Raw genomic sequence first — 19,082 nt, forward strand, 5'->3', positions numbered from 1 at the left:
ACAGCTGACGAACAGCTGACCGAATTTCAGCAAATCTGAGATTCAATCGTTGAAAATTTCAAAAATTGTTTTAAGTCCTAAAAGACCCTTAAGTTTATGTAGTAGCAAAAAGGGCCCCTACATCTCTTGATGGCCTAGAGATACAAAATAAGTCCTTTTACTTTGGTTTTTAACCGCAGGTCAAGCTTCACCGTATCCCACATTAGTGGTATTTTGGCCTGCAACGGTCACACTGCCCGCACAATGCTCCAACTTATTCACATGTTTATATTTACAAATTCATTGTGCAATAAATTAACTGGCGACTGAGTGGAGTACACGGACACGATGAGCGAGGGAAAGCAACAGAATCCGGGCGATGGCATCCGATCCATGCGAAGCACCGGGGTCTTCCGGCTGATCAATTTTGAGCTGTACACGAAACCGGTAGGCCATTATATGAGTGAACTAAGCAACTATGTACATATATAATAATCCTCAACTACTTTGGCAGAACAAAATCATCATGGGCCTGGGACTGACCGCCTTTGCCGGGGTATTCGGCTACATTGCCTACATGCGCTACAAGTACGAAAGTCTGGGCTACTATGTGGCCGTCCAGGAGAACGGGCAGGAGAAATTCGTCAAGAAGAAGTCGAATTGGGAGCAGTAAGTCCACCTGGCGGAACAGCGATCTTGGTGGAAACATCTTTATTTACTCGGTAGCACAATTTGGTACATAAATTTGTTTTGTTTGGGAGTTACTGTATGTTTTTTTGCCAAAAAATAGTTTAGAAATCACAATAGTAGAAAAATGTTTTTTTAACTAGAAACTTATTGCGGCAAATGGGGGCCGCAAAGTGAGCGTTAAACAGCAGGAAGGGGACGGACTGGAGGTGAACACGGAGTGGAGCTGAGAGTAGGTGGTGTATCACAATCACAAGAGCAATTACTCCTCGCTTCTTCGTCCTTCTTCGCCGCCGTCGACGTCGTTGTCGTTGTTGCCATCATCGTCTCCCTAGGCCGACAACTTGAGAGCCTTGAGCTCGTCCAGGTACCGTGCTTCCATCTTAATCTTGTTCAATTGGTTCAGCTCCAAGGTCTCGCCCTGGCTGCGGCGCACCTTCAGCTTCTTGATGTCCGACAGCTTCTTGGCGACGCTGCGTATTTGCGGTCCTTCTCGCTGATGTTCTGGCCATTGGCCTGGCCCTCTCCCTGCGGATTCTGGTGCTGATCGGCCGCGTTGTCCTGCTGGTGTTTCTGTCTGGGAGTGGCCTGCTGCCTCGGCTCCTCTCCGGCCACAGACACAGCAGCCGGAGCAGCTGGTTCAGCGACCTCGGCCGCGGCACAATCCGCATCGCCGCCGTTTACAACGATGACATCCTTCCTAGCGCTCCGGGGCTTGTTCTTGTTGTTCCTCTTGTTTCCATTGGCACCACCTGCAGGCGGAATAGAAATGCAAACAGCAATTAGCAAACACACAGCCGACCCTACTTACGGCCGCGTCAATCCCTAATCCTAATTGGCATGTTAGTACAGAATGTGTGTATGGAAGGGGTGAAAGGAGCTGAGGAACTGCGTGAGTCTGTGAATTTAGTAGCGCTTGTGCTGGTAGGGCCGGTAGCGCCGGTTGGGACGGCTGGTCGAGGTCCCGGTAGCCGGCGGACCTTCGCGCCCATTGCCCACCACCAGCTGGCACTGGCCCTGCTCGCTCCGCCGCATGATCGGATTGTCCAGGTCGTACTGCCTGTGCCAAAACTGGCGCGTCGCATTACCTGCTGCTGCCGCCGGCGCTAGTCCGGGAACACTCGGCTGGGGCAGGTACTTTTCCGGATTCTTGCCCTCCTTCAGCAGCCGCAGATGGGGCGGTGTGTAGGCCTTCTTGCTGGCCTCCGGCTGGCTGGACTTGATGCCCTCGTGCTTGGCCTTGGTGATCTTGGGCTCGCTGAACGTCTTGTCCGCGAACTGCTGCCACTCGATGCCTAGCAGCTCCTGGCCCTGCGGCCACATGGTCTCGTGCAGCAGGGCTCCCGAGTAGTGGTACACCTTGAACCTGCAGGAGGTTTTTATTTCGTTAGCGTTATAAAGACGATTACTTGAGATCCACTTACCCATTGCTGATGCGGAGCCTGGGCGCCGTGGTGGCCGTGACGAACCACTCCCCGTTGGGATGCCACTCAAAGACCGTGGTGTCGGCGCACTTGAGGTTCGCCAGCCTCTCGCGTTTGGACACATCCCACACCTCGACGGCACCGGGCAGGTTGCCGAAGCCGGCGAGCACAATGAGATTGCCGAACGGATTGAAGTAGGCGCAGTTGCGCGGACCCTCGCCAAAGTCGAAGACCACATCGCACTTGAGGTTGTAGAGGGCCGCCTTGGAGGGCATGAACCCGTAGACGACCACAAACTCAGTTGCCTTGGGACTCCACTTGACGCAGTGCACCGGACCCTCCTTGGAGAGGGGCACGGAGCACGTGTCGCCCTTGGTGGCCATGAAGTGCACCGCCTGGTTGCCGTAGTAGGAGGCGCCGCTCTTGTCCACCTCCGTGCTGGTCAGGAGCAGCAGTCCGCTGCCGCGCTTGTTCCACAGCATCTCGACGCGGTCCGCTTGGAAGAAGCTCTTGCAGGCGACGGTCTGGTTCTGGCCAAGTGCCGGGTACTTGTACAGCTTGCACATGGAGGGCGCCCCCTTGGCGCCCGGCGTGTAGAAGGCCAGGAAGGGCGGACAGTTGCCGGGGCCCAGCGACAGCATTCCGCCGCGACTGCCACCGATCTTGCGCGACGTGGTGGCGAACCCCTTGTCGGTTCCCTCGCCGAGGTCATAGAAGAGAGCCTCGCCTCCGACGACCAGGGCGAAGATGGACTCGTCCGCCGACCAGGAGGGCTGCCAGTCGGTCTGGTTCTTCTGAACGATGGCGAACACCTCGGCGCCGGTGGCCACCTCGTAGACGAGCAGATTGGGCGAGCCCTCCGGTCGGTCCTTTGTGATGGCATAGTGCTCCCAGGTGCACAGGTAACTGCCACGTGGCGAGAACTGGAGGTAGAAGGCCTTGGGCCTGGGCAGGACGCACTTGACCGGCCAGCTGGCGGCGCTGTCCTGGCTTGCCTGCAGCACCTTGACCTCCTGGCCGTTGGAGAAGGCGAAGTACCGGCCGTCGGAGCTGAAGCAGATCGAGCGCGAGCTCTTCGTCTCCTCGCGGGGCAGATGGGGCTTGTGCTCGTAGGGCTGCTTGGAGCCCGCCGAGGACCACAATTCCACGGCCACGCTAGAGCGAACTGTGAATGAGATTCAAGATTCGGCCTCGATTAGCAGGTGGAAACACGAGGTCGCACGTTCGGGGCTTCTCCCTTTGCCGCGCGCAAAAAAAGTGGATGCCTTTGATGCCCCACAGACTCCCACACATTTTGGAGGTCTTTTGGTCAGGATTAAGTCGCGACTATACTCACTGGCAAGGGTAGGAACAACCAGATCCGCAGCTGCAGCCATTGTCTTCCAATCTCACACGGACACACACACAGGAACACGATGTTGTTGTTGTTGTTTTTGCCGTCTGCCGTGTTCTGCTGCAGTCAGTGTTGGTCAACGGATTTGTGTGTGGACACACACGGTTGCCGTGTACGTGGTGTATCGATAAACGATAGTCAACATGCATTGGCGCCACAACGACACGTTTAACAATCAACCAAACCAAACCGAACGTATTTAGAACTGCAACAAAATATCTGCTCCACGTGAATTTAAAACCATTTTAGTACTAATAATTTTGAAACTGACACGTCATTTCAGGCTCAACCAAAGGTGGGTTGATAGCCGATGTTTTCTGTTCCTTATCATTTTTAACAGGGTCTTAAAACCATGTAGTAATCAAAACCCTTACAGTTTTGTAGTTATCTTCTTTCGGTAACAATGCTTAAATATAATATAATATAATGCAACTGTTGCTTAAACAGCGTGAGTCCAGTGGTGGCCTCTAGAGTCTTGGAATAAATTAGTATGTTTCTAAAAAATCCCAACCTATAACTATACTTTAGTTTTAAAAATTAAAATAATTAACAATTTAAATCACTTGAATCAACTTATCTCACAAATTTAGATCCGGGTTTCGTCAGAGAGTCAATCGAAAAACCGAGCTCAATTAAGCTCAAAGTTTTTCAGAACCTCTTTGAAATATTTAATAACTCAGCTTTTGGCAATTATGTTCAGCAATGCAATTTATTGCAGACAGAGCCCGGATTATATAGCATTTCAAATTCTTTATTCAACAAGTTCTTTTTTTAATTAAACTAAAACTATGTAAGTACAATTTAAAACTAACCAACTGATTTGGCAACTAATTATACGAAAATACTTTAGTTTTGCTATAGCTATATACATATAGGCTGTTTTTTTAGATCTTAGTTTAAAGTGAAAACGCTTGTAAAATTGAAAAATATACATTTTTGTGTTTTCAAGCTGATATAAACTTCACTTTAAGGTAAGAAAAATCATATAACGCTCACTTACTACAATATATAAATAAATACGTAGTTAACTTAAATTAAAAATACATAGAGGACTTAAGGAATTGGTTTTAACTTTTAAATGAAGTTAACCATTTAAGAAATGAACTCCTAAAACTAGTTTTTTTAAGGATGGCCTTACTATAAGTGAGCGGCATATGGTAACAGCAAAACTGGGACATTTGAACATTTAACTTATAGATCACACTAGTTTCTGCTTTCAGGTAAGCTGAGCTTTTGTTTCCCTCCACTTCAGCGGTAGAGCCGAACCTGCTGCTTGAGATCCTGGTCGCTGATGCGATCCTGGAGGTTTAGTTCCGCCTCCTGTTTGCGCAGGAGGTCGAAAATGGCCGCCAGCTGCTCTCGCTCTATTCGGCGCTCCTCCTCAATCTGGCTGGGAGTCAAGGTCTTTTCCATCTTGTGCTGCAGCCTCTTGGCCTTGAACTGGCCCATCAGGTGGTTGTAGTTTCGGCCGTGCTGCTGTTCCTCGACGAACTCAACATCGCTTTCAGTGGAGTTCTCCTCGTAAGCCTCATCGTCGTCGGTTTCCTCCCCCTGAGGTGTCCTTGGCTCGGAATCCTCCTCATCGCGTGGCTCGTCAGCTCCCAGTCCTTCATCCTCCAGTTCCTGCAAGGGAATAGTAAAAGTATTCTAGGAAACGCTATTATTTTGGGAAACACCCACTGTTTTGTCCTTGAAGAAGTTGGCGAAATAGAGAGCAATTAAAACACAGAGGAGCAAAGTGATTAGCGCTACAGAATAGTGTCCTGGTAGTCCAAGGAAGAGGACGTCCAGCGAGGGGATCATATCCTGCATAATGTTTTTCCTCTTAACTTGTTTAATTCCGTTTTTGTTGTTTTCTTTATGAGGCAGAGTGACCGTTGACTGCAAGCAAAATATTCCAACAATATTTTTGGAAATCCCTTGCCATTCCATTGGACGTTAGCTCGAGCGTTGCCACACTACATTTAAAACAGCTGTTCGTTGTTATTGTCAGTTTGTTTAATTTTTAATCTTTTTTATACACTTTTTCAAGTTAAAAAATCACTTGATCGGTTTTGATATCTTTTATCATAGTTGTATGGTTTTATTATAACTGTATCCTAAGGCTGACATATGAGTATCCTGTTAGTACTGACCTTAAGGTTAAAGGATTAAGCCAAATAATGTTTATTAAAACTTCGTAGTTATTTTTATAATGCTTTAAAGTTATTATATTAAATCAAAACAAGGCAGGTTCAAGATTTTAATATTTTTAAATATTTTAATTTTAAAAAAATTCACTGAAAAACAATCATAATAAATATTTTTAAAAACTACTGACTTATGTTCATGGCAGATGTATCCGAGCTTACATCAGCTATATGGAATGATGCATCGTCGGCGGGTATATCATCCTCATCGGTGTACAATCGTCGTAAGCGTTCCTTATAGCTATTTAGAAATATAAATGTTATTAGAAACATTAACTATGAAACGTATAATTTATCTCACAGATCGCTATCCGGATTATTTGCCTGATTGCGGCACCTATCGAGCTTTTTCTCGATGGCTTTAACCTTATCCCGATCAGGCTGTTGATACTGCTTCACCATAATTCGTATTTCTGTCAGAAAAAATATAAAAAAGTTTTATACGGTCCGCTATCTTAGCAGATCAGCTTACTTCTGACGGCATCTATGAGTCCGGGCAACTTATCCCTGGCGGAAACAAATAGAAGATCCGTAACATAGCTGTCGAGATTCTCTTGTTCTCTGCTGGCAGCGTGAAGAACAGCAGCCAGTGCAATCTGCGAGGGCGTGTGTAGAAGACAGGCATCCGTGTAGAAAGTGGAATCAATGAAGCTATCAATATGTGGTCGTAGCCGCTCTGGGTTTTGCATATTGCTGCGGGTCTAAAAACAGCAAAAATTATAGGATATGACTTTCAAGGCCAACTCTAAAAACTCACTTTTATATCTATTAGGAACCCCTCTATGGGCCTAAATGGATTGTGTATGGTGAGGTAGTAGTTGAGCTGACCAATTAGAAGTAACTCGTTGGATAGGACTATATCTGTAGCTTTATTCCTATCGCCTTTGATGTTGTTGACGAATTGGTTAATGGAAACGTTGAACTCCTCCACTTTGCAGGCAACAAACACACACGTGGCTCTGAAAAGACATTTTTCATTGATATCAATCTCAAAACATAACTAAACATGTTTGGATTTTCAGTTTTTTGGATCTTAAATTATGAAATATTCCACATTTAGGCTGAAAATATTTCAGCTTTGTAAACGTTTTATACCTTTGCAATTGGAATTATATACTGTTAAATAGTAGGCTATTGTGTGGTGAATAAAGCTATTAATCTGACGTTACCGACAACATTAAATGCAAACCAATTTAAACAAAATCCATAACACTGAAGACCGAAAAACATCTTTAATTGAAGAGCATTCTTACAGAATCTCCTTGGGGTGGTAGTCCATCGGTGTGTTGTTCAAGTAGAATCGTTTGAAGTAGTTGAAAGCCGTGCCGACCACGCATTTGGGCATCGGTGGATCGAAGCGACGGCAGAAGTCGAACAGGTAAATCTCGTACTGCTTCAGCAACAGGCGCTCCTCGGGTGGAGTGAGGAAATGCTCCTCAAGGTCGCGGCCCTGCGCCTCTGCCTCATGGTCCTCGATGTACTTGTTGTTCTGCTCCACCCGAAAGGCCACCAACTGACCCTCGTTGGCGAACGTCCAGGACCTCTTTTGCGAGCTCACGGGATACATTTTGCATATTATTTGGCGAGTTATGAAGAAAACGAAACTGGACTGCTCACAAAGCCGGCATGGTGAGACCGTGCGGAGGACACAAAAAAATACCAAAGAGAAATTTCTGAATATTTTTCGAACCAAATAGCAGGGGAATTCGTGGACCTTATATCGGCTTGTAATCGATAAATGCGGATAATAGGCTGATTCCAATGGCGCATTAGCATTTAGCTAATGCTACTCCGACATGTGAGTGACACGAACAATTGATTTGGGTTTGTTCACTCTTAAATTGGCGCAAATCAAAACGAAATGAATTACAAATCATATATATGAGCGAGTTTACGGATATCTTTAGTGCTCAGCAGGTCATCCATAATGCTATTTTGACGGCCAAAATGTCGCATTTAATAGCCTGATTCCATTGGCGCATTAAAACGCATTTAGCCTAATGCGCATTTATTTACACAGGGAATCCCATAAGGTTAAATGCCGCATTTAAAATAAATGCGACTATTAAATGCGATTAAAAACCATTCGCCACGAACGTTTTTAGAAAAAACAACGGAAAATACCGTTCCACCACTACAACAGTTGTTTTCTATATGTCAGGTTGGCGCAATTTTGGATTGCTTTCGAATATAAAATCTATTTTGTATAAAAATGACTGAAAACAAGAGCGCACACTGAAAATTCTGCTGTACCACAATGCATTACTGCTGGATCCTATTTTAGAAACTTTGGTAGTCTCCATTTCAAACCCATCAAAAATACCATCAGCTTTCCTTTCTTGTTGCCCAAGTTGGCAAATGCCTCGGACGCATTATGGTTGTCCTGCTGCGCATTAAATATATCCGTAAACTTGCTAATATTCATGATTTTGAATTCATTTATTTCAATCAGCTTTCCTTTCTTGTTGCCCAAGTTGGCAAATGCCTCGGACGCATTATGGTTGTCCTGCTGCGCATTAAATATATCCGTAACTTGCTAATATTCATGATTTTGAATTCATTTATTTTTGATTTGAATTTTCAAAAGTAATAGCCTTATTCCATTGGCGCATTAAAACGCATTTAGCCTAATGCGCATTTATTTAAATCAACCTAGATCAGCTGCTCGTGCCACTCACATGTCGGAGTAGCATTAGCTAAATGCCAATGCGCCAATAGAATCAGGCACATTTAAAAAGTCCACTAATGCGGTAATGGAATCAGGCTATTAGGCTGCAAACTGTTTTCGTCGATCTGAGTACTAGGCTTAAACATCGAGTAATCATCGGTAAAAATCCAAAAACCCAAAATCCACTTTGACGCACTTTTTTCGCATCTCTATCTGCCTATACAAAACCTTTGTAGAAAAAATGCATCCAGCCACAGACGCAATGATGCTATGAAGCAACCCAAGTGTTACTAGGCCCTTATATAATATAAATAAAATTAAAAAATTATATACAATAAAATAAAAGAATATACGAAAACAATAAAATGATTTTTAAATAAAGGTTTTTACACAACTAAAGGGTGATTTTTTAGCAACTCTCTTATTGGCAGCCCTAATTTTTACAGTTAAAGCTATTAGACCGTGAATGATCAATACCGGAAAAAAAGTTGAAAAGTCCAAAACTGGACTAAGTGGATGAAGCATTTAAGGTGAAGTCGCGGCCAACATTTAAATAAAACTATCTTTAAACATTCAATTATATCAACCACAATATCGATTCAAATCAAGATTTCATTAATTTTTCTGAATTTTATGAGTTTTTTCTTTTTAAAGCTATAAGAAAGCTTTTAATAAAAAGATCACCTTTTCAGTTGACGAGTTCGACGAATAAAAATTTTTTCCGCTACAAAAGCAAAAAATGTTCCGCTACACAATTTTTTTAACGTAGACTACTTATTAGCATATGATTTTTTCAACTTATAAGAGCCATTTGCGGCCCCTTAAGTTCAACACCTCAGCTCGAAACTTTTATCGAAATATGATGCTGGTGCAATATTAACTATTGTTAAATTATTAATTTTAATTTTTAAAAATTATTGCAGCTTTTTTCTGGGACCCTTTTAACAAAAGAGACATAAAAATGGATCGGTAAACAAAAAACTCTTTGCTCTGCTAACTCCAACTGCCAAAGCTTTTTATTCTTTTCAACAGGGCCTGACGAACTTTCGCTGAGAGTACACCTCAAATATCTGGCAGCGCCAGATACAATTTATTAATATTATTTTCATCGATCTGAGTAGCGAGGTAAAATGGATGGAGACTTTATTTAAAATCAATGGCGATTACTCGTAGACTAAAAGGTATATTGTATTCACGATAAAGTAAGTGACAGGTAGAATGGAGCGTTTCCGATCCTAGAACTTATATACATTATAAGTCGATCTAAGCATGTCCTTCTGCCTGAGATTTCGGAAACTATAAAAGCTATTGTAGACTCCGGATAAGCCTTCGCACGACAAGTTTATTTTAAAATTGGGCCACGAAACTCTTACTCTAACGCCCATAAATCGCAAAGTCTGTCATGTCACCCTGCAGAGTCACATTAGACACAACTGTTTTCCTAAGCCATATTTTTTTTAAATTTTAAAATTGATAACCGGAGTAACGGGTATCTAATAATCGAGCACTCTTCTATGCCGTTCCTTTTCTTTGAGTTAAAGGATCCATTAAACCTTGCTCGTATTTTTAAGTTTTTCAGAAATTCGACCTATGGAAGTATGTAAGTAGCTTTAGCTGTAAATAATGCATGAGCGAAGTTATAAGCAGACGCATTTTTTACAAGTCTTTGTTATTTCCTAACATAAGTTTTTTTATGGATACACAAAAATATCTTCCGATGGACAGTTTCTACAATATCGGATACAAATTTACTGTGAGCCCTACATTTAAGCCCTATAATTGCACCTATGTTTTTGACTAGTAAGCCTGGAAAAGTGCTGCCACAGTTAACCTACTGTTCACGTTTTACCTATATCAAAAAATGACTGAGTTTTGGGGCCAATTCCCTCTTAGGAAGCTAACTGGTTCAGCGAGACGACGCCTTCGATTGTTTAATCTCGGGACTGAAAAGTTTATGCGCGTGCGCGACACACAGGCAAAATGCCACAGAGACAGACGGACAGATATGAGATGGATTGCCGTCGGCGGGACTGACTGACTGACTGACTGACAGACGGTTGGCCTTAGCTTATCGTCAGTTTCTAGTTACGGATACAAAAGGAAGCTCGGCTCTGGGCGTACTTAAAATTCAATTGAATCTTGAATTATTGCATTGAATTTCATTGTTTGTAAATGCTCGCCCGCTGTGTCTGTATCGGGTTGTAAACTGATTTCATTTTCTCCCTGTGCCGTAGATTTATTTATTTTTCTCATTTTATTGAATGCTTCAAGTTCAGCCGTCGTAAATCGTCACAAAATGTTATGATTATTATTGGAGCATGTATTGTATTACATAAGTTGGGTGGTCTGTGGCTTTTAGGGGTATTAGTCAACTTTATCTTTATCCCTTCTGCCTGGGACTTTACCCCCGATCGGTAAATCTCTATCGACGACACCAATAAAACTCATCGCAAGAGTATCTGCAACAAGCATCTACACCAGCGGCCACTTGTTAACCTGCGCCCCCCCATTCCCCATCACCGTGCATAAATGCATTTGAAAGCATATTGAGCACGCGATTCACCCGATTTCCCCGATTCCGATCCGCGATCCCCGATCCTCGCTGTATTTACTTCGCTCTGAGCATTATTTGTGCTTAGCAGCTTCTGTTTGCGCGGCTAATTGTGCGTGTGTCGTGCAATTATTCAGCTTTGTATCTCACTTTGTCTGGCCGCTCTCGGGGGGCGTGTTCCCAAAGATACTCTCCCGAACACCCCAAACACACCGACAGACATAGACACAGACCCATCGAGTAGACGTGTGAATTGCCATTCGAGCGTTTCACAGCCAATCAAGAGAGTTATGTCTTCGTATATACATATGCACACCTGGGAGTGTGAGTGATGGCCAAGCGAAGGTGGAATGAAGTGTTTAAGGTGTATAAATCAACGAAGATGAGTAGACAGCAGCAGATATGCATATGCATATGCATATGAGGTTGGCTGGTTAATAATCAATATGCCAAACACAACAAAAGAAAACCTTGAGTTAGCAACGTAATAAAAATGCAAGTACCTACATTAGCTTCTTAGTGCATTAGTCACCTTAGTGCGTAGCATATTTAAATAAAATATTTCAAATGAAAACTTACTCACTTTACTTAATAAGCCAATTTAGCCAGATATAAAAATTTACTCAGACAATTTGTTGATCGACTTCATTTCGCGTTCGTTGCCTAAGTCATTTGTTTTGGTTTGGCTTGTATTTCACGTCTACGTCTTTGCTGCTCCAATGAGCGGATATAAACTTGTGTCATCTGTCTTGGCCTGTCATAATTACATTTATATAGTCAACATCTAGGTAGCCTGGCATTTGGAAATATGTCAGCCAGCACTGTTATGTAATGAATAACGCATTGACTGGCCAGGATTTTCTGGTCCCCGCTTGATGGATATACACGTAAACACAGATGCCGTGACAGTTGAATCGAAAATACATATATAACTCTTGATATGTACTTGTAACCTGAACAAATTTCTGCTGTAGATGGTCAGGCAAAAGTTTGGTCATGTGTCAATGGAATCAAGCTTTTTACGTCAGCCTCCAGAGGGGAAAATATAGAGATTTTAAATGTATAGATTGGAAGATTCAAAATGTGAGCAAAATACTATAAAATTAAAAATACTATTTACTTAATGTACTCCAATTTTTCAAACTTTTATTTCATCTCTTTTTTTACATTTTATAATTTCTTAAGTGTCTAGTGCAATAAATTATTTATAAATAATAAAACAAACAAAAGGTCAATACGAAAACAACGCTTTAAATTAAGAATTCTTATATTTATCATTACAAATTTTTAAACATAAATTAAAAAACAATAAAAAATGTAATTAAATTTACATCGCATATCCAATTACAATCATGTGTAAATTTCGCTAGTTATTATATTATATATATAGTAATTAAACCTATTTTTAAATTTTCTACTTTCATTGAGCTAAGGTAATACATATTAATATGGATATTTGTACATAATTTCACTGGCACCAACATTTACAATTTCTTCTTACATCTTAAAGTATGGTTTGTATGTAAAAAGTCGAATAGCTTTTAAGGTTCTTCGTTACTAGTTGTTGGTTAGAGTTACAATTTTGTTTTTTTTTTTTGTAAAAAGTCTTGTGTTTATGTATGGGTTCCCAAAAGCATTCCCTCGAAACTGATCGACTTTTCCCCAAAACCAAAATACTTTGTGCAACCTAAGCCTAAAGTACTCGAAATTGTTTTGGCACTCGAACGAATTCTCTGGCAATCACGAGATGACCTCAGCCTGTTAGTGTTTGTGACCTCACCAGGGTGAGATCGAGGGGCGTGGACTTTCGCGCGAAGGTCGGGGATTCACCCAAACAGTGACTCGCGGCGGGAGGCTCACTTAAACTGGGGCTATTCGAGGTGTGGGCCAGCGGACTGGCGGGATCCGCTCGCGATCTGAAAGACAGATCGATGGGCTCCTCCAGCTCCGGACTGCTGGCCGTGGGAAACAGCCGCTCCGCCTTGAACTGATCCTTGAAAATGGGCAGTTGCGGAACTCCGGCGGCGAGCAGGACTGGTGGCAGGTGGCTGAATGGGGCAAAGGAGCTGTACAGCGGCTCCGAGTGGCTGCGGAAGATCTCGAGCAGTTCCTGGTGGCGCTGCCGCTGCAAGTCCGCATCCGGCTCCGAAGTCGCCGCAAAGTTGGGATGCCGCAGATCCAACTTCGGTTGGGCACTGGCGTTGGTGGACGACGGTGTGGGGATCTGCCCGCTGAGCACGCTGGTGGCCCCATCTTCATTGGGATCCCCGGCAGAGGATGCTCCGGAGTCACTGGGCGTGTTGCTGAGGCGAGACTCGAGCTTCAACTGCCGCTGGTGGTGATGGTGATGGTGGTGGTGGAACTTGGCCGCCTGCATAAACGAGGGTGAAGCGGCGCCTCCCACTCCTGTGCCCACGGCCGCTCCCTCGATCCTGGGCGATGTTGCGGTGGCCGACTTAATGCAGGGATTGGTCTTGTCCTGGTAGGTTTGGCGTGCCTGGTTACTCGCCTGCTGCAGGCGCGCCAGCTGCTCCAGACTCGCGGTGCTCACTCCGCCACCAGACCCACCTCCTGCCGAGCCACCGCCTCCGACGCCCGTCGTCGTCTGCTGCTCCTGCAACAGGCAGTGGATCTTGAACCAGTTGGACCGGCGACCGTAGCGGGAACCACTCTTGGACATCCCCACCAGGAGGCACTTGCGCAGGCGGCACGCCTTGCAGGCCGTGCGGTTCTTCTTGTTGATCACGCAGTCGCCATTGTGCTTGCATCCTGCTATCGCCGCAATGTTGTTGTAGGTACGACCGAAAAAGGACTAAAAGGAGAGAGAAATTTATGTATTAAAAAATAAACAATTTTTAATATCTTTGATTGTGATCTAACTAAAAAGATGTTACTAATTAACGGTTATTTTCAAAACCACTGTGGGCTTAATGTGTAGTACCTTACTAAATATTGTGCTTACAAAACCAGCTACCGGTAAAAACTTTACACCCAGTGAAAACCGGCATAGTGAAATTAAATAACAAAAATTAAACAAAACAAAATTGTTCTTAAAATTAACTAAACAAGGTAATTTCAATATTTTTGTAGTTTTAAGTCTACATTTTTTCATACCTAAAAAAAAATAAAAGTGTAACACACCTTGGTTTAAAGAAAACACCCTGGCTTAAATTAGTACGGAAAATATTTATTTCAAAGTAAAAATATTTGTATTAAAATATATCCAGTATTTCACATATTCTATATGACCAAAATAAACAAAACCTATAAATAAAGACAGCAAGGCTCCTGCTAGTGTATTAGTTGATATAGTGATTTACAAATTAAAATCTACAAAATCCTCCAGAGATCAAGACTTGACTTTCAGGTGCAGTTGGACTCCCTGATTCAGAAAATGGCGCTAAAAAATGCTACATATTTTTTCTAATAGAATAAATTACGTTTCTCTATTTTTCTTCAGTTCCGCTTATAGATTACTTTACTAGAAGTAGCTCTTTTCATAACTTTATATTTATGATATAAGGATGCTTTAGCTCGACCAAACAGAAATTTTAAATATTTTTCTTAAAGATGGAACATTAAGGTTTTAACATTTTTGATCATGTATTTTTTTAAGAATTAATTTATGCTTTCGGAGCTTCAGGGTTAGCTAGTTTGTCGGGTCCTCGCATTTAAATTTATAACTGCGTTTTCTTTGTATACTATTTATGCTTCCAAAGCCTCAAATAAATGTATTCGTGCTTCAATAGTTTTGAATCAAAATCAGCGTCCTCCCAATTTTTTGGGTCCGAGGTACTCACACCCTTTACGAAGTCTAATCAAAAAAATGTACAAAGTACCCAATTACGTCTGAAACTGAAGCAAATCGTATCAGATAAACCACTTAACACCTTTGCACAGTACGATTTTCATTATCGCTTATTTGCACCTGTCAGTGTCTTGCCCCACCTATTGAACTTGCTTCAATTACAAAGTGTGCGTTTATGATTTGGCCAACTACTTGTAAGACAGCATCAGTTGTTAAGAAAGGAAAAACTCTACTCTTTTTGATCCATTTACTTTATAACAGCTGGTTCCCTTTTGTTTTGAAGCCGTGCCAACTCATGTTGGAGAGCTTGCCCCAGTTGATTTTGAAGTTCAACTTTGAGTGGTGTTTGATGGGTGTCTGCGACTTTTGTTTTCCGAATGCGCTGACTCATCTAATATGCATGTAATTTTTATTTGATTGACTGCAGTTTACAATTGTGCTCGCCTTGGAGCTTACCTAGCTCTATTTATGGACCCTCACCCCTCGCCCTACGGACTGCTCTGAATTTCGCAGACTTTTTCCCATGCTATTTGAAGGTGAGCCTTGTATTGTGCCCGCTGCGCACACGTATCTACTTATAGTCAATTAAAAATCGATTAATCTACCGAATTGAATTTTAATTACAGTAATATTGTTTTCGATTTTGCTTTGTGGTAAAAGTAAAAGCCAAAATCGAGATCACTTTTTGCACGTTTTGTCCACGGAATGTGCGAAATTGAATCTCTCGAGTTTCTCACAATTGTCGGTATTAAATTCTATAAAATATCGATTTGGGTTGCTCTATGGGCATTAAAGAAGAACTCACCTTGCAGCCCTCACATGTAAATGCCCCGAAATGAAAACCAGCCGCCGGCTCGCCGCACACTTTGCACAGCTGGTTCATCTGCAAAAATAAAGAAGTCTTTAATTATTCCATTAAAATTATTTAAATTGTTTAAAATTTTTAGGAGGTATATAGGGTCTGATGAAAGCTTATAATATTTATTATGGATTTTTCACTGACGAATGAGCTTTGGAATTGTAGGGGCTAAGTACATACATATATAAATAAATTGAATAAAATGTGAAAGCCAATACATATCCTAGGTTTTATTATCTTGATAATTATTTGCTTTACAAAATTGAAAGGAATATTTTCTGCAGGCTTGTGTTTGTATTTGTATTTTATTATAAAATTTCATCCTCACGCTACAAGTTTGGAACTTATAAGTTAATGCGCTAGTCTGTAAGAGTTGCAAATATGTAAATGTTAAAACTAAACTTGTATCCTCTAGTAATTGATATTTCTGAGCGCTTTCAAAAATTTATTTAATTGAATTTCACTTTTATCATTATAGCAATATTTCTTTTTGTGGCTCCTCTTTCAGAACTCCTTTTCCGTAGCTATGCGCCTACAACATTTTGCTGAAAGCCTAATTGAAAAAATCCAACTCTGGCGACCTCTTCACGATTGTCCTTGTTATTGATGATGCCTTTTTTCACAGATTATTTTTCCTCTTCGCTGTGTTTTTGCTGGCGAGCCAACACATTGCCTCTTGGCTCAGCTGTGATCAAGACGAGGCCATGGCCACAACAACAACAACAACAACAACAACAACAACAACAACAACAACAACAACAACAACAACAACAACAACAACAACAACCACGAAAGCCACGCCAAAAAGCAGAAGAAGAAGAACTGCAGCGGCAAAAACAACAACATGCATAACCGATGACCCACTGCGTTTCTCTTTATTTTTATTCTTTTTTTTTTTGGAATTTCGTTTTTTTTATTTCGCTACAGGTCGTGGATAGAAATTGAGGTATGCAGCGACCGGTTTGGGCTTGCACCATCAAAGTTTCGGTCGCGGCAATGTCAGAAGACCCTGCAGCTCATCCTACCCTCTCTTTCACGTCGAGAATCCCTCTCTTTCCCTTTCCCCGGGCAAAGCCACACTTTACGTTCACACATCTAATGCCATGTACTATACTGATAGTGACTTGTTTTGCCTGCCCAAAAAGCCTAAGGTCAAGCGAATAATTATACAGCGGGGAACAAATAAAATATTTACGAAAATCTTGCGTCAACTATTTAACGAGCATGAAGAATCTGAGGGAGGGATCTATTTTGTCATGGATATATAAAATAAATTCTCAGATACATTTGTGTGCTCATAATGTATGGCATTGGGGTCTTCGTTGTCACATTTGTTAGAGCACGGGCGTATGGGAAAAAATTCTTGTTCATTTTGTAAGATCAAAAAATGTAACCTTGGAATAAGAACATACTTTGTATATATTTGCTTTAAGTAAATAAAAAAGTCATATATTAATGTTTTATATCTTATTTTCTATAACTTAGTAATACAGTTATAGAAAATATGATATAACTCCTCAACTCGATTAATGTTTGCTTAAATAAGTTTAAATATATGGTAAGTGTTTTTCATTGTTGAACTTTTGGTCGTTTGTTTTCTCCTTTATTATTATAGGTTGTTATATATTTTAATATTTTAGCACATTTCATTTTATATATATTTTCAGCAATAAGAGTTGTTTACAATTTACACATTACACACATTTTTAAAAAAATTATCCATAATTTCTAGGGTAACAATAAATAAATGTATTTTGCAGGTAAAAAGCTTAAAGAAATTCACTTTTCGACTCCACAAAGTAACTATATTCTTGATCAAGATGACTAACAGAGGCGATTTATCCAAAAAAATGTCATTGAAATTAAACTTTTTTTACATTAATTTTAAACTATTGTGTATAAACAATTTTTCAAGAACATGCGTATTAAATTAATACCACCAAAGTGTCAATATAAAACTTATGTAGTTTAAAAATTAGGCCATGGACTCTTCGGTATAGATATATTATTTAATATGGAATTTATACTGATATTTTAATCCTGTCTGATGTTTATTTGCTAGACAAACTATACCTTCAAATGTTCTTTCTTTCCTTTTTTCTGAAGATACTCCTAAAAGTACTCCAAGAATTTAGTATAAAGTTGCTTAAATAAAGAAAAGGGTGCTTACTTTTTTCTAAAGTATCTTTATTTTTTTATTGTAAACTTATTATTTTGTTATTTGTAAGCTCCTTTTTTTCTAATTTTTAAATAGGCGTGGAAAAAATGCACGAAAGGGGTAATTTTTTTATTTTATCCTTTGTTATTATAAACCCAATTAAAAACACAAAAATAAGTAACTGCATGGCACTACAAAAGTGATTATTTGAATGGCAAGACATAAGTCATTATAAATATATTTTCATCGCTCTTCATAGATTTTTCGAAGGCCTTTTTTTCGGTAAGTACATTTTTTGATTCCACAACGAAACTTCCAAAATCAAGTATTTTTTTTGGCATGAAATGTGCTGTTCAAAAGCTGTAATGAATTGCTGTATTGCCAGCGTAGCATATTATTTTTTTAAATGTGTGATTTCTTGATCTCACTCTTCAGAACCGGAGCTACGAGAGCGCCTTGACTCCCTCCCATGAAAGCCAGGTTAAGTGCTCCACAGAGGTGTCCGTATCTGGAAATTGTCCGGCCAGGGCGGCTAGTGGCAGGGAGCTGCTCCGCGAAATGCGCCCAGCAGGTGGTGGAGCCACAACGTGATGCTGCTTCTGTGATAATGGTTAGCCCCATCCGATCCCCGCCGGCTGCCACATCCGACGCTGGCCTGCCAATGCCCGGCACTTTGCATATAAACGCTCGCTAATGGACACCAAAGGTGACAGCAGAGCGTTGCTAAATTGGCAAACATTAAATTTGCACCTTCACAGCGAGCGAGCCAGCGACCGCGAATCCGTGACAATTTTCGGCACAGCGGTGCGCTTTTCCAGAAAGCAGGAAAATCATCAAGAGACCTGCAGCCCGAGGAGACCTTCCATCGCTGACAAAAGTCTCTGAGTTTCAAAGACCCAGAACCGAAGCTCATGATGCCACTGCACTGATAATCTGGACTGCAGGCAGCCACCAATAAATACAGCTGAATGGGGGAGTTTTTAGAATAAACAACGCGTGAAACAGTGCTTTGAAAGTTCAAGATGATAATAGCATAGTAACAGTAGACCAAAGAGGTCAATAAATCAAATGGTCTTAAAGATAAGTTCGCCTTGAGATAGGGGCAGTTATCCAAAAATTATATTTATTAAACCTTGGCTATATTGTACACATTCAATTAAATGTTTGCAAGTCCTACAAGGCAAGTATATTCTCTTCAGCATCGCCAGTCGATCTGAGCTTTTAGATCAATAACTTTGTGATATTTCGGCAGTTGTAAGCAAAATTTTCAAAATAAATTTTAGATTTAATGACTGTCAATAAAAATTCTTTCTTTGACAACAAGGGATTGAATTTAAATACTTGTGACTTCACAATTTTCTATAAA

General features: G+C 41.3%; 6 protein-coding genes and 1 long non-coding RNA gene across 8 annotated transcripts in view; 3 read left to right on the top strand and 4 right to left on the bottom strand.

Annotated features, from left to right (window-relative positions):
- Window positions 1-218: 218 nt before the first annotated feature.
- On the top strand, window positions 219-785 carry LOC128259797 (small integral membrane protein 8). The gene is made up of 2 exons (XM_052992383.1): window positions 219-426; window positions 494-785. Exons 1-2 carry the CDS (start codon window positions 328-330, stop codon window positions 650-652), a joined length of 258 nt encoding a protein of 85 aa, XP_052848343.1. The 5' UTR covers window positions 219-327; the 3' UTR covers window positions 653-785.
- Window positions 640-3,603, bottom strand: LOC128259784 (eukaryotic translation initiation factor 2A). The gene is given in 5 exon segments (XM_052992348.1): window positions 640-1,146; window positions 1,149-1,418; window positions 1,755-2,032; window positions 2,091-3,255; window positions 3,427-3,603. Coding segments are annotated over 5 exon segments (1,902 nt in total). The 5' UTR covers window positions 3,467-3,603; the 3' UTR covers window positions 640-997.
- A 606-nt stretch (window positions 3,604-4,209) lies between these two features.
- Window positions 4,210-5,384, bottom strand: LOC128259793 (matrix-remodeling-associated protein 7). Its single transcript, XM_052992380.1, has 2 exons — window positions 5,164-5,384; window positions 4,210-5,106 (listed from the first exon to the last, which is right to left on the bottom strand). The coding sequence occupies exons 1-2, from the start codon at window positions 5,293-5,295 to the stop codon at window positions 4,732-4,734; spliced, it is 507 nt and encodes a 168-aa protein (XP_052848340.1). The 5' UTR covers window positions 5,296-5,384; the 3' UTR covers window positions 4,210-4,731.
- Window positions 5,385-5,723: 339 nt separating this feature from the next.
- On the bottom strand, window positions 5,724-7,331 carry LOC128259712 (cyclin-H). The gene is made up of 5 exons (XM_052992260.1): window positions 6,926-7,331; window positions 6,430-6,631; window positions 6,145-6,373; window positions 5,974-6,085; window positions 5,724-5,913 (listed from the first exon to the last, which is right to left on the bottom strand). The coding sequence occupies exons 1-5, from the start codon at window positions 7,237-7,239 to the stop codon at window positions 5,796-5,798; spliced, it is 975 nt and encodes a 324-aa protein (XP_052848220.1). The 5' UTR covers window positions 7,240-7,331; the 3' UTR covers window positions 5,724-5,795.
- Window positions 7,332-12,280: 4,949 nt separating this feature from the next.
- LOC128259861 (protein embryonic gonad) overlaps window positions 12,281-19,082 on the bottom strand; it is a 32,503-nt gene continuing 25,701 nt past the window's right edge. For both annotated transcript variants that reach the window (XM_052992469.1, XM_052992470.1), the window contains exons 2-3: window positions 15,505-15,582; window positions 12,281-13,703 (exon numbers count right to left, since the gene is read on the bottom strand). In XM_052992469.1, coding sequence (XP_052848429.1) covers window positions 12,645-13,703; window positions 15,505-15,582 — 1,137 coding nt within the window. In that variant the 3' untranslated portion in view covers window positions 12,281-12,644. The remainder of the gene's footprint in view (window positions 13,704-15,504; window positions 15,583-19,082) is intronic.
- LOC128259800 (uncharacterized) lies at window positions 16,507-16,826 on the top strand. Its single transcript, XM_052992386.1, is given in 2 exon segments — window positions 16,507-16,608; window positions 16,611-16,826. Coding segments are annotated over 2 exon segments (318 nt in total).
- Window positions 18,019-18,931, top strand: LOC128259862 (uncharacterized). The gene is made up of 3 exons (XR_008268091.1): window positions 18,019-18,078; window positions 18,152-18,422; window positions 18,475-18,931. It is a non-coding gene; the product is annotated as an uncharacterized LOC128259862 (long non-coding RNA).

The sequence above is a fragment of the Drosophila gunungcola genome (assembly GCF_025200985.1).
Source record: "Drosophila gunungcola strain Sukarami chromosome 3L unlocalized genomic scaffold, Dgunungcola_SK_2 000009F, whole genome shotgun sequence".
NCBI classification, from domain to species: domain Eukaryota; kingdom Metazoa; phylum Arthropoda; class Insecta; order Diptera; family Drosophilidae; genus Drosophila; species Drosophila gunungcola.